The sequence below is a fragment of the Phytophthora infestans genome, genomic scaffold, assembly GCF_000142945.1.
Source record: "Phytophthora infestans T30-4 supercont1.33 genomic scaffold, whole genome shotgun sequence".
Taxonomy (NCBI): domain Eukaryota; phylum Oomycota; class Peronosporomycetes; order Peronosporales; family Peronosporaceae; genus Phytophthora; species Phytophthora infestans.
Genome location: NW_003303726.1, coordinates 114034 through 128769, shown reverse-complemented (window position 1 = coordinate 128769; position 14736 = coordinate 114034). Strand labels below are relative to the sequence as shown.

The window sequence follows — 14736 nt, the reverse complement described above, 5'->3', positions numbered from 1 at the left end:
CTGGAGCTAAGTCCAGACCTTCAAAATCACTGTACGGTAAACTCTGAAAACCAGCATCCTGTGGCAATGCATTTTGGTACTATCACACTTTGGAGGAAAATACTTCATTCGGATATTGCGTTGAATCCAATTTTGAGCCAGAAAAGTGATTCGAACCATGTATGTTTTCTTTCGCATCTGTTACGCATAATAATTGTGATTTCAGGAACATGAGCTTGTTGAAAGCGGACATAGAACTTCGCATCCAGTTTAGAGAGCAAATGAACTCCTGGGGCGCTTGACCAGTCGTGGGGGGTAGAAGATTCACTAGAGCCTCGATCCGCTAAGGATCATGGCGCACACCTTCACCAGAGATCACGCGTCCACACCACAATGCCTTCTTGAGATAGAGCGAACATTTCTTTGGATTCAGCTTTATGATCTTCTTTATGAAAATATCTAGAACTTGGTTCGACAGCTTTAGCATCTTTCTCATACCCCAGTGAATAGTCACTCCAGATCAGCAGACCCTTGTTAAAAATGTGCAGTGGTTTTAGATCTGGGTGAGCGTTGCATAACGGATAACGGTAGCTGTAGGGAAAAATAACAGACTAACCGCCAAATAAATTTATCCTCTATATTGAATTAGGACCTGCGACACCGAACACGTCCTATTGTGCACCGGTGGCAAGTTCTTTTTTTTTCATTCACTCATGCATGACACTAATTATGTGATAGTGGAGGCCCTGCTGCTACAGACGAAGAAGTCGTGCACAACTGTGACAGGAACCCCAGGTAAGCCATTAGCCCATGTGCCTCATATTCATTGCACATCCTACACCAATGACGAATAATTGATCCGATATATTGTATTGATAGGAATCGGGACGTCGATTTTATACGCCTATTTCCTTCATAGTTTCCGGAGGGGTAATCCAGACTGGACCATTGTCGCTTCATCCTATTCCCATCGCGGAAATGTCCAGCTATTCGTCCTGCAGGAATCTAACAAGAAGCGACTGGGACTTGTTGAGGCAATACAGCAAAATACGAGCATGCTGATGCAACACTGGTCAGGCATGGATCCGAATAATATGTCGAGCTGGAGAGAAAAGACGGACGAAAAGGTACTTTGGCTATGTGATGGACCACCGAAAGCAATGATTGTGTTTACGAGCCCGAACAAGCATTGGATAAAGATGTCGAGAAAGCATTTCTCCGACTACTACCTACCGCCATAGAAGCTTTTAAGCTACAACTAGCTGCTTCCGTGCTGGACTACCCTATTAGTGATGACGAAATGAAAGAGAGGTTCTAAAATCTGGGTGGAGTGGCTCGAAATTGCCTCCTGTTGACTCCTGAGGATATCCCGCTGGATACATGTCATTTATCGAAACGGATCAAGTACGTTACGACTCACAAGCATCCCCATAGGAACAAGCCTACGATCTGGTGCATCACGAACCAAATGGAGACGAGAGGGATGTGGATATGAAATTGTGTCTTATATTGTTAATGAAAATTTATCGGACCAGCTGTTGCAAGCTGTCAACCACGGCATGAATGAAGTCGCAAACTTGCACGATGAAATACTTAGAGGTTATTGTGAAAACCGATAAGTTTGTCTTGCATTATTTGCATGCAAATCGTTATTGTGGTGTTGACAAAAATAGTCTGGCTACGGTAATAAAACGGAGTGCAAAGTCGTATTAGAGATATCAAATCGGACTGCGGCAGAGAGTGCACCAGGACTCTCTAGAGCAGTCGAGATAACGGAGAGAAACGGTGATATGTACGCAGCAGAATTCCGGTGGCGAGCAATTGTGCTGCATTACGCGTACAGCGTGCCTTGTGACCAAGTCGGGTGGATTTTCGGTGTGTCAGGGCGTACCGTGAGCCGGTGGTATCTACAATTCAAGGCTTCTTTGCTTGGAGGACAACTCGCGGCGCCTTTAATCGCCTCAAGTTTCAACGTGCTCTCATCGGCTCAATATTGAAGCACTTGAACCCGTGGCCGCTTCCTAGATCAATAGTCGTGCTGGACAACGCCCGTATTCATATGTATGCCGAGTTCGAAACCGCTGTTCACTCATGTGGAGCTGTACTGTTGTTTTTACCGCCTTACTGCCCCCAATTTAATCCGATCGAAGTGTTATTTGGGCAGTTGAAGAGGTGGTTAGCTCGACATGCGAATTTGGCGTTTGGTCTGTACCCCGAAAGGGTATTAGAGGTTGCTATGCCAAGATGCACGAAGGACGAAGATGGTGGAGGTACAGGTCTGTTCAGACATTGCGGATACGATGAAGGTGGTTTAAACGAGGCTGTCTTCAAGCGAGAGCTAGATTTATTTCAGTAGGACCGCGGGGAGGCGGATGGGAGGAGCTTGGTGGGGTGGGTGGGAGACTTCGAGCGAAGCGAGATAAAAAAACCCAATATACCCGTGTATTTGCCTTTGATATGGCTGTTATGGCCCCCTTTACTCTTCTTCTATAATATGGTCTTCGTCGACCATATTTTCGGTCGGTTCAGCTGGGACGTCGAATGAGGAGAATACCCCTTCAGCTAGTAGGTTGTGATTCGGTAAGACAAGAATGGTTCGTAGCTCACGCACGTTAAACGAAAGCTGTAGATCTGACGAGCCATTTAGCTGTACAGTGATCGTTTGCAGGTTGCTCTCGGTTTTTGTAGGCGTTGGAAAAGGTCGCATTGAGTCAAGATGCTGCATCTGGCGAAAAGTTACATTATCCGGTACGGATGGGGCTGTACCTTCAGGCTGTCTGGTATGGGTGGTCTCCCAATAAGTACGGGCAATAGGTCCGACTTGGACGTCGCCACGCTCCAATAGATAGTTATCAATTGCACGGGCAGCGTCTTGGATTCTTGACCCTGTCGCCCTCCGTATTCCTGCAGCCTGAGTAGTTGTCTCTTTTGCAGCAAATACAAACAGCTTTACAACAAAGGGGCCTTTGTTTGTCCTGCACTTCTGGTGATGACCTCTTGCAATATCTATATAGTGCTTCCAGTTTCCAGGTGTTAGCGCAACCCACTCTGCCTGCTTGACCCCTAGACTTGGCTTCAAGTACATTGCTGTGTCGTCTCGCGTAGTTTTGACTTTGTATAGCCGCAGAGCAGGACTAGCAATCCTTTCAACTTTAATCTGTAGGTCTTCGAACAGCTCGTTATCTTCGTCAAATGTAAAGTTTGGCTCCTCGATGCTGACGTTTGTTCGACTGGTCTTGGTGATGCTTCCTATTTGAACAGATACACACACTAGAGTCATTGTTCAATTTGTTGTCGAATTTAGTTGTGCTAGACTTGGAATGCCGTCTAGAGATCGGATAAACCGACCGATTTGTTTCTAAATCTGGCGGCGAAGTGATTTATTAGTAAATCGGCCTATGTTTTCAATCTCATAAATAGCACTACAAGCGAGATCATTCATCAGTAATTTGCTGCAAGCCTAACTAAATAAACTATTAATAAGACGCTTGGGTAGACTATAAATCGGCGGATTTGTAATTCAATTAGACAAACTAATCGGTGTTTTCACAATAAAAAAATATTTATTAATTTAATATTCGTTTTCAAGCTACATTGCAATACAGGACTAATCAATAATATAGTACTTTGACCAAATATTTAAACAAAAAATTATTCCTAATTTGAATTTCGAATACCGGCATCTGACCTACTTCGAAGATGGATGTTCGAAGCCATTACGCATGCAAAGATAAATCATGCAGGTGGACCGAGGGGCATTGTGGGGCGGTGGGGGGGGGGGCAGCCCCCCCCCAACCCCGGTTGCACAGCAGCAAAATCAATTTGCTTGAAGTTGTATCTAGAGGTTTAAGAAAATACATTGGCCGGCATTTTAGCTCCATCGGTAAATCACAGTATAGATTGTAGTAAAAATGTTTGCTAAATTTAACGGAATTTACCGTATAAAATCACCGTATTATTTAAAAGCCCGGTGCTAAAATTTACTTGTGCTCAAAAGTATAAAAATCTGCATCACAAAGATACCCGGTATAACTTTATCAATTTGGTCTACTAAAAAATCGCTCTTAAAGATAACTTTCAAACTTACGACGACCAGATGCAACGCTAGCCTCTTCAGGAAGAAAATTGCGTTTTAGACTGGATCAGAACTAAAAGAAAAGGGACCTGAACCCAATACGCAATATTTAGAAGCCCTTACTCATTTAGTGACCCTCTCTTCAAAACGGATCGAATTTTTGAGGGCACTAAGGAATAGTAGCCCGGGTAGTATATGGTAAAATCCGTTTGGATGCAGGGTATGGTATTGCATATCCTCGCAATACCGGATCTCAAGCAATACAAATTTTCAACGAAAACACACACACCATCCATTTTTGGAGCGCTGCGCACCCAAAGACTACAGCTCATTTTCTCTCTCCGTCTCCAAACCAAATACTTATTTCGGTATCTCGCGTTGATATTCAGAATGCTAGCGTACTGTATGTTGCATTTCCTTTCCGTACCAGTTTTGGCAGCCCCAGCTAATTTCTTATCAATCGTTTTCCGAAGCTCGAAGTCCTAAGGGCATAGTGTTGCTATTGAGATGCTTGGCTGCTCTTCATCTATCACGTTTGGCTACGGATATCTATACTAGCAATCCGCTTCTACTACTATGTCAGTGATTGACGACAGTTTCATGTAGCGCCGGAGCACGATATGTATTGCGCTTCGTTTCTGGGAAGATCAAAATGAAAGATGATAAGCACAAAGCCTCTTGGACACGCGCCGTAATATGTTTGGAGCAACATGTGCAGACTTTGAAAGCGAACGAAGTCGTGGAAAGGACCCCCTCGTACGTGGCATCGTTAGATTAGATGTTCAGCTCTTGCGGTGCAGCACGCTTAGTCCAAGGAATAGCCGTAGCTGTTTTTGTAAGACCAGGAACCTTCACACGTAATAGTGCAATGGGTCTCTGTCATTTAATTATCTAAAATAAAGAATTGCCCCCGCCTGAATATACGAAACCACTCAAGCACCAGTTGCCGAAATTCAAGCGCAACATCGGGTCATTTGTAGCTGCGAATTGAAATTCGGAAGCGGTGCAGCTCATGACGTCGATGAAGTCTACCTCCTCCGTTATAGTCAATCACAGCATGAGCCCCAAGGAGCTTCTGCAACGCTATTCGCAACAGGGTTCTACTCCAAATCGTTGTTACAAGGCTTCAAAATATAATTTAAAAAATTGAAATAACGTTTTATTTTCCTGTGATTGTTGGCTCACGTTAAAATATAACTCACGGCAATTTTTCAGTACTTTATACATTTATCGTAAAAAATACTTCCTCCGTCCGAAAAAATAAGCAGGATGGGCGGGCAAAATTAATTTTAAGAACAGAAACCCTTTAAACGAGCAGCTGATTGGTTTTAATTGCTGTTTAGATTACGGCAATTGTTTTGGTCGACGTTTGAACACCTGGTCGCAAAGTTATCGTTATGCAAAGTTCGTGGTGAATATGTGATATTTGAAAATCTTTCGCCAGGATGTCAATTTTACACAAAATGTCATAGAAACCTGTAGAGATGTAGCGCGTGAGATTCTCTGTTGAGCGGTGCCGTGTAGAGTGCCTAAATATTTCTACGGTCTGGTTTGCAGCGGCCGGCAACAACAGCAGCATTTGTATGGGAGTACTTAAGTGGAATACGACAGTACTATCAAATGACTTGAATTTGTAAGCATGCCGCTTTTATTTTCGGACACGGTTTAAATAGATGCCCCGCTTATATTTTCGGACAGAGGAAGTACCACATATTTGTCATATATTAGCAGTACATGGAGCAAGGCTGGGTACACGATTGTAGAGAATTCATAGATGCACTAGATTAGTGCAGAAAATAATACTACACCTTTGTGCACTCAACCTCGTAGAAAACGGCAGTCAAACTCGTAACTTAAAAAGTGGCAAATAGGAAAATTACAGTAGGAGTCCCTAATCAGTATTCAATGTTGAAAAAACGGCAATCAACTTCATTGATTATTTACCATAGACCATAGGTATTCCTTCAGCAGCAGCGTTGACAGCTTTGCTACAGTGAAGCTCCATACGAGACACCAGAACTGATGTCATACACTTCATTTCCGCCTTAGCAGCCCTCTCCAGAACGCGCATCTGCCTTCCAGCGAGCGTTATCACGTCTCCATTCTCGTCCAGCTGACGGCTGCGATCGCAAATTTCCTCGCGGTTGATTGCTAAGTTCCTCTTGATGTTTGCCTTTAACACACTGAAACAACCCTCTATCGGATTGCACATGGGGGAGTACGGCCCGAGCCGTAGCAGCTCCATGTCTTCGGTAACGCGATCCTCCGTCTGTCGGTGGGCAGGAGCATTATCAAGAACGATGACAATCTTTTTTCCTTGATAGAAACTGCGGAACTCTTGCGACGCCTTGGCCGCCTTGTAAATCTCTTCGACGAAGGCAGCATTCTTCTCCATGCGAGTGCTGCCATGCTCCAATTGGTACGTCACCAGCCCAATGCTTGACGAAACAGCACATTGGATCTGAAGGTTGGCCCCTTTGGAGGGTGGAAGGCTGAGCACGGCCCTCTCTCCTCGCCTAGATCGTCCTCGCAAGCGCTTTAAATAGATGTTGTAGTTAGTTTCATCATAGTAAATGATGCAGTTACCTGCGTCTTGATGCTCCTTCAATTTCACGGCGAACACACGTCGTTTCTCAATGTTGATATCGCTATTACACGTTGTGGGCTCGACTCTCACTTGTTTTACGGTAAACAGCATGCCCTTCAGGTGCCGGCTAATCGTCGACGTGTCCACCTTAACGCCACAGTCCAGAAACAACATTGTCCTCATGGTGTCCAGCGTGTAGGTACAGTTATCATTCAGGTACTCCTCGAGGAGGACCTTAGCCTCAGGCGTCATCTTGACGTGCTTCGCGTCTCCCCGAGGGAGATTGTTCACGCGCCCACGCCGTACTATGTCGTAGGCAGTAGTCACAGGAATGCCGTTGAAATGAGCAACGGCTAGCCAGTCTTCTCGACCGGCACGATGGGCTTCAAGAACTTGCTGTTTCTCGATGAGGGTGTGCGGCGTGATTCGGGAAGGCATCTTGGAGACAAACGGTAAGTTAGCAAATGAACCAGATCTCCTTTCGTTCTGATCGAGCTGTACAAACCTCGGGCTTTGGCGCGAGTCGAGCAGAGCCTATCGTTTTGGCGCGAACCAGTCGCGCAAATCTTGTACGAGGTTGATTGCAGTTTTTTTAACATTGAATACTGATTAGGGACTCCTACTGTAATTTTCCTATTTGCCAATTTTTAAGTTACGAGTTTGACTGCCGTTTTCTACGAGGTTGAGTGCACAAAGGTGTGGCGTGTCAATATGCAAAAAAATCGTATCCAGACGAATTGCTTTTATCTTCACAGTCGATTGCTCACAAGTCGGCTGCTTTTCTAGGCAGTCAATGAGCTTCTCCTTTTTTATACGAATCGCTTTTATCTTCACAGTCGATTGCTCACAAGTCGGCTGCTTTTCTAGGCAGTCAATGAGCTTCTCCTTTTTTATGCGATTTGCCAGTCCAACGTTAGCTTGCCGATCCGGCTGAATTGGCATGATTTCTGTCCGAACAGTGATACGCTTACTTGTAAAGGGTGTTTCGCCCTTACTGCCTCAATCAGTGGTCTGAGTTTTTCAACCATATAAATTTTGCTCCACTGGCAGGATACCACGGACTCGTACGGATTCACAACCTCAAGGAGAGGTTTTGTCTGGCACGAAGCTGCTCCAAGACCTTCCTCACTGACCTCCGAAAGAAGACTCAAAAGCACCACAATTTCTCCATAGAAATCCGGCAAATCCTTGCAGAATTCAGCGTGCTGAAGGCCGACAATTGTGACTCGAAGCCTACGTTCAGGCCCAACATAACCGTCAAATTTCGCCACACGGCATAACCAGTCGAAGATACCTGTGCCTGTCAGACGTGCGATACAAAACTCTACTGACGTGAGGTACTTAAGTTGCGCAAGGGCTATCAGAGTGCGGTCGGAGAGACCGTTGATAGACTGATAATTGAGGCTCGGGTATTGGGAAGCGTCAACCATCTCGATCGATGTTAGAAGTGGACAGAGCATCGCCGCTGTCTCCCAGAGCTCGTCTCCGTATATAGCTGAGTTCACGTAGTGGCTTTCTGGTCTGTTGTTCCGGACGCAGTCGATTTTAATAAAAAAACTCGTTAGAGCAGGACATGCCTTGAATACGGCTCGAGCTTCGGTAGCCAAGACACCGTAGCCCATTGGAATAGTTCCATCTCGTATTATATCGTCAGAGGTCTGTTCACTGCAGTCACGTATATATCGATCGTATGTCCAGTTAAGGTTCGCAAAAAGCGACAGCGATGTCAAATTTGGCTTGATATAGTCGCCAAATACACTGAAAAACGGGTCAGCAAATGACACAACAAACCAGTGAAAGCTCCGCAAATTGGTACAGGTGGCATTGAAAGCTCTCCACGTGTGCAGTGAGATTGTCCACATCTCTGGACAATGCACGCATGATTTCGAACGCGCTTGTTTATATCCGTCAAGGTACTCAATTCTAGGACAGAACCTCGTCACACTCTCAATGTATCGAGTACTTGCAGCGTTAGAGTTCACCCCATTCCACGTAGGAAGTGTAAGTTGTCGTAGACCACCAGTCGAATACCATCTCTCCAAAGCACTGTAAAGCGTTGCCATGATCTTGTTGATATTTGCGCCGTGTGTGCTGTGAAACGTGTAGTACCTTACCGGCATAATCGGGTATTCCAACTGACGACAATACGTGGCTGCAGCCTCCAGTATTAGCAGAAAATGCTTACTCAGCAACGGGATTTTAGTTAGATCGAGCCTCTTCACTCCTGGTAGAAAGCGGAACAATGAGTTCCACTCGATTGCCACTTTCGCCAGTTTTCCAGGTTCCGCGTTCTTCCTAAACCATGAACGGATGACCTTCACGCGTATATTTCCCCAGTCGAATACGGAGATCGGTCACATCTACTCCGTGCATCTCAACGCGTCGGTACATTGTTTCTACGTCTACAATTGTCGCTTCATTCTCTAGTGCCAGACTCATCGTCGTAGCTCGAAAGACAGAAACCAGACTGCGAACCGAGCGCAAAGTGCGTTTGCATACCCGATCCACATTTTTCACACCGTCGAGATGCAATGATCGCCCTGCAGGTGCCAAGTTCTGAGAGATGCCACAGACTGCGAGCTCCAGCACATGCGCGAGCACAGACGGCGGCAGTGACGATAAATTTGACATTTCACCAGATCCAAATTGTGGACTGATTTACTGTTTGAGCCAATAAAAGGTTGTTATAAACTCACTTGAACGAATCAGATGCAGCTCTCCGCTAGGATTTAAATTGATTTTATATGTAATTCATTTAATGCTCGCATTCCAATTTAAACAAGAATGCACATAGTTTAAGTGGGAAGCAGCAAGAACATTTTTTGTCTATTGACTACCATTTCGCGTGTCAGTCACCTAGAAAAATTCAAGTACCTAATCTGCGATCATAGCCTCGCTTTCGTCTGCGCTAAAGACGCTGGTGTCGCTATCAGAATCACGTCCCGCTGTCACGCTACTGATGTCAACAAACAAATTGACGCTGCTTTTAGCTCGTCCCCAACCGAGACAAAGTCTGCTGATTCGAGAGAACGTGTGACCGCTGCGTCCAGCAATCGGCACTTGGATTGTCAGCGACGGATGATTTTCAGCAACAGTCCTTAACAGCGGCAATAGTTCATCGCGCATGTATTCCTCACACCAATCCTGTCTCACTTTGGAGTTGTACGGGTTGGTAAGAATCAAAACGGGGTTCAACGCCACGCCCAATTCTTCCTCACTTGTCTCTGCGAGTAGCTTAAGGAATGTTACAATTTCTCGGTAAAACTTGGCTCGTCTGTTACTCTCGTGGCCTCCAATACTGATGTCAATTGTGCGTTTCGATACACAGCTATCCGACCCCACGACGCATAGCAGATACTCAAAAAAGTTCTCAGTTAGACGAGCTGGAGCAAGAGTACAGTAGCGTAACCACTTCATCCCAGCAAGGGTTACGAGGGTACGTTCCGTCAACGTTTGGATAGGTCTCTTATTGAACAGCGGATGCATTGACGAGTCCACCATATCAATAATTTCCAGTCTAGGACAATTTCTAGCCACAGCTGTCCAGAACTCATCCCCATACACAGATGAGTCCACCTTTCGGTGTTGGATTTTCGAGTAATCGATCTTAATAATCAGCTTTTTTTTTCAGTGCGGGGCATCCTCGTAATGCCTCGATAGGATAATGACAAGAAGTACCGTAGTCTGGATGGGTATCCCACTCGTCCTCTCTCGTTGCAGAGCCAGGATAATGGCGGCGATAGCGCTCGTAGCTCCAGCGCATATTTGCGGTAAGTGACAGTGACGTCAGTTGGGGTTTCACGTGCTCCCCAAACACACGAAAGAATGGATCGCCGAAGGGTACGAGCGTCCAGTTGAAGGCTATCAGTGCTGTGCAAGAGGCGTTAAAATCCTGCCATGTTTTCAGCGAGATTGACCACATATCGGGGCATTCTTCTTGGCCATCCACTAGGGTTTGCTTTAAGCCGTCAATGTACTTGATTCCGGGGCAAAATTGGGTCACAGCCTCGATGTACTGTGTGCTGCTGTGTTCATTACCCTCGTCACATGTAGGCATATGAGTTGCTTTAAACCCCCACAAGTTTTCGCAGAGAACCACGTCTCTAAGGCTACAGTTAAAGCCATCAGTAAGTCTTGGATTTGGGGTTCTTTAACTTCGAAGAAACAGTCTTCTTTCCTCGGCATGAGCAGGAATTCCAGGCGTGGACAGTGTCTCGATGCAGCTCTGAGAATCAGGGCCCCCGAAAAAAAAATTGACGACACAGTAATTTCAATAAATAAGCAGACATTATTTATGTTGTCACCCTAAACTAGGCTCGTGCATAATTTATGGTGGCTGCATATTACATACGGTAATTTATGCGTACAGTTTCCTGAAGTTATCTGCAGCAGTCAATCGATCGTCACGAACCAGTCGTTTTGTTGCCGAATCGGCTGATCTCAGCAGACTCATTTTCTTTTCTCTCACTTCCCACGCCGACACTCCCGCTAACATGGTCTTCTCGTCTCGACGCAGTTTGCGCTCCACGTTCACGCCAGCACAAATTGCTGGGTTCTTCTTTCAACCGTGCCGCGACGAGTTTGATGAAGTCATCCTCGAGTACTACCGCTGTCGTTGCGGCACGGTTCGAAAGCAGGCTAGCCGCAATGGCTTTTCCAACCTGGTATCGCACGTTCGAAGCGAGCACCCAACCCATGAGAGCCTCATGCTCACCGCCACCTCGGCCGAGACGGGGTCTATTCTCAACTACGTGCGGCGATCCTCTCTCAATCTATTCAGCTGGATGGAGTGGATCCTAAAGAGCAATCTTCCGCTGTCATTCTGTGAGAATGAGGCGGCCAAAAGGTAAGTCATACGCATTTCTAAAGTTGCCAGTGAATTTCTAACTTCTGTTTCTATTTGCTTTCTATAGGTACTCTAATCTTGACTCAATTTGTGTCGAGACGCTCGTCTCTGGCATGAGTAGTGTGACGCGGGCCGTGGAGCGTGGCATCGCTGAAGAGATGCCTGACCTTTTTGGGCTAATCTTTGATGGGTGGTCTCATGCTTCAGATCATTACATTGCAGTGTACGCTCGCTACGAGGTGGACGGGGTCGTCAAGACTTCTCTTCTTTGTATGGCTCCACTGCTCAACGAGGAGGAGGAAGACCTCTCCGCCCGCGGCCACATGGAGTTTCTTGCCACTATGCTGCCTCGGGACTACGGCAAGCAGCTGGGCCAGTGCTGTTTCCTGGTGGGAGACAACTGCTCGGTTAACCGGCGGCTCGCAACGCTGATGGGTGTGCCGCTAATCGGCTGTGCCAGCCACCGCCTTAACCGAGCAGTGCAAGCTGACATGCAAGACTATGAGGACGAGCTGAATGCTGTCCAGAAGTTAATGATCAAGCTTCGTAACCTGAAGCAAAGTGCCAAGCTGAGTTAAGTTTGAACTGATTACTAGAAACGTTTCCAATTGGGTTTCTATTTTGAATGTAGAACTAAAACGCCGCTCCGTCCGGTTATCCGCCAAGATACTCGATGGAGCTCCACTTTCGCTATGGTGATGCGGTACTTAACACTGCTGGAGTTTATCGACAGCAATGACGACGACATCGCCGATTTGCTGCCGTCCCCTTCGTACAACCGCCGTTTACGTGCTCTGCTAGCAGACTTGAAGAAGGTCGAGTCCGTTGCAAAAGCTTTACAGGGAAACGAAGTATCACTACTTGATGCTCGAGTGTGGCTGGATGGCTTGATTTCCATCAAACCACACTACGCTCGGTACATTGGTACGTGCAGCATATTTTTTTCCTTTTCTAGTATCCATTGCTAATTTGTTTTGTATTCACTATGAACACTAGGCCCACGCGCTGAAATTGTTCACAGCCCTGACTTTGAGTCAGGGTGTGTACAAGTCTTAGGCGGCAATGCAGCCCGCCTCACGCGAGCTGAAAAAACATTCTTGACTCCGTTCAAGTCGACAGGTTCTCCTGCAGTGAGTGAAGACGAGGACGACGGCGAAAGTTCGTTCGTCCAGCTGCTTCAAAAGAGACGCCGACTTGCCGCGAAGGAGACCAAGTACAAGCTCTTGCATGCAATCCCTGCGACGTCCAACGTGGTGGAGCGCTTTTTTTAGCGTTGCTCGTACCACGTTTGGCAAAGAACGCCATGGACTGCAGCCCATTACTTTAGAAATGATTCTCTTCCTGCGCGAAAATGCTGGTTACTGGGACGCACAAACACTTGACACAGCAACTCGAGCGTAGATACCTGTTATTGATTCAATAAACCGTGGTTATTGCAGCAGTAACTCAATTATTTATTGGTCTTCTAGCTTAAGCATCATAACGTATTGCCAACATACAAGCTAGCTTCGCGATAATTTATCGTGAAGATGCTACTACGATAAATAACAATATCATTTTCGGACCCCCTGCTGAGAATTCCAGCGAGGTGTCGACTTACTAGAGGGATTTCTGACAGATCTAGTCTCTTGAGGCCAGACATGCAGCTGAACATGGCGTCTCAGTCAAGAGCCGCTTGATCTAGATCTCCTAGATATGGTTCGTGTGGATAGAAGTTCCTTGGGTCGAAGGGACCTTCACATGGCTCGTACGGACCCAAGCCGAGTCGAAAGTCGCGTATGATCGCTTCGTCTTCTCGAAATCCTTGTACAATCTCGTCGAACTCTTCGGGTTCGATGGTGTCCAGTAGCTCCAAATACGCTACGTTCCGGGAGATTTTCTTTATGTTCTCCAAAATTTGTGTGTTGCTTTGCACACCAGTGCCACATCTCTTAGACGATTGACCGACAACTTAGTCTTGAAGGGTGCCAAGTCCAGATTGAGCCCTTCGACGGCAAACAAGACGATGGTAGAAAGTATCGGCGGCGGGAGCGCCACCAGCGTCGAAGTTATCGCCGACCAGATTGTCAGGAATTGGTGGGGTTTTATCAGTGTTTAATGGACTTATTTTGGGCTGGGTTTAACTGTCAGAGGTTATACTCTGGAGCTAGAAATATACTGCAAAAACAATTAAGTACAGTACTTATGTATGTTAAAACGTTTTTTTTTTACTTTTTATCCCCTTGAACGCGACGGCCTATATTCGACACGATATCAGAAAAAGTTTATCCTGGACCATACACGATAAGGAATTTTGACTTGACGTTTGTATTGAGGTTTACAAACTTTAAATGAAATCGGGGACGGGGTGCCGGGTTATCTCACCAAATCTTTTCCCGCTCGAAGTGCGTCTTTCCATTTTCTAAAAATTGAGTCTAAGAGGTTTTAGTGTGGTGTGGACTACGTATGACAAATTCTTACAGTCAATAGCTCACACGCCACTCATTTCACTCATTAAAGAATTTGCGCCGAGTCCAAGAGATGTCAGGTTTTCGCGCCCGCTGGGCTGAGCTGAAGAAGGAAGGCTGGTCTTCGAAGAGGCCGGCTGGCCTCTCTGTTGACTTCACATACTTGAAGCCTGGTAAGACCAAGAAGGACACCCGTGGCGTCGATGTTTTCGTCGGAGAAGAGGAATTAATGCGCTACTTAGACCGCATTGATCTTGGTAAGACCTTGAATTATTTTGCATCGCATAATGACAGTCTAACGTGTTATATTGAAACAGAGAAAGCTGCCAAAGAAGCACAGCAGCCTACACTACCAGAAGCAGCCTCTGCTACGGCTGCTGAATGCGTTGAGCCTCAGGAAGACGTCGATGCCACGTCTAGCGGTATTGTGATGCTTGGTCTTAAATATACACGATATTCTGCCGGCTAATGATGTATAATACAAACGTGGTACTTACAGCAGTTACGTTACGCGAGGAGAGCAATACAGAAGGTGGTAATCAGCAAAATGAAGCCAGAAGAGACACGAATGATGTTGTTGCCCAAAAAACAACGCCAGTCAATGGTATGATGCTGTGTTTACCTGTATTATACCGTTTAGCGTGCGAGCTAACATGTATATTGCTGCTGTGTTGTAGATGGAGTTAATGGCGTCTCGCGCAGTGATAGTGATGGCAGCCAGCCTTCACCGACGTTGCGCTGCACATCGCCTCATCTCTCTCCAACCCCACGAGTCGAGTACCCCGACGTGTCAGCTCGTATG

At 46.2% G+C, this 14736-nt stretch overlaps 2 protein-coding genes across 2 annotated transcripts; both read right to left on the bottom strand.

The window, feature by feature from the left end:
• Positions 1 to 2455: 2455 nt before the first annotated feature.
• PITG_14786 (uncharacterized protein) lies at positions 2456 to 3259 on the bottom strand (the record flags this gene model as incomplete). The annotated part of the gene is made up of 3 exons (XM_002898950.1): positions 2456 to 2926; positions 3023 to 3090; positions 3211 to 3259. 3 exons carry the CDS (start codon positions 3257 to 3259, stop codon positions 2456 to 2458), a joined length of 588 nt encoding a protein of 195 aa, XP_002898996.1.
• Positions 3260 to 9515: 6256 nt separating this feature from the next.
• Positions 9516 to 10698, bottom strand: PITG_14785 (uncharacterized protein; the record flags this gene model as incomplete). The annotated part of the gene is made up of 3 exons (XM_002898949.1): positions 9516 to 9549; positions 9613 to 9931; positions 10320 to 10698. 3 exons carry the CDS (start codon positions 10696 to 10698, stop codon positions 9516 to 9518), a joined length of 732 nt encoding a protein of 243 aa, XP_002898995.1.
• Between the last annotated feature and the right edge of the window lie 4038 nt (positions 10699 to 14736).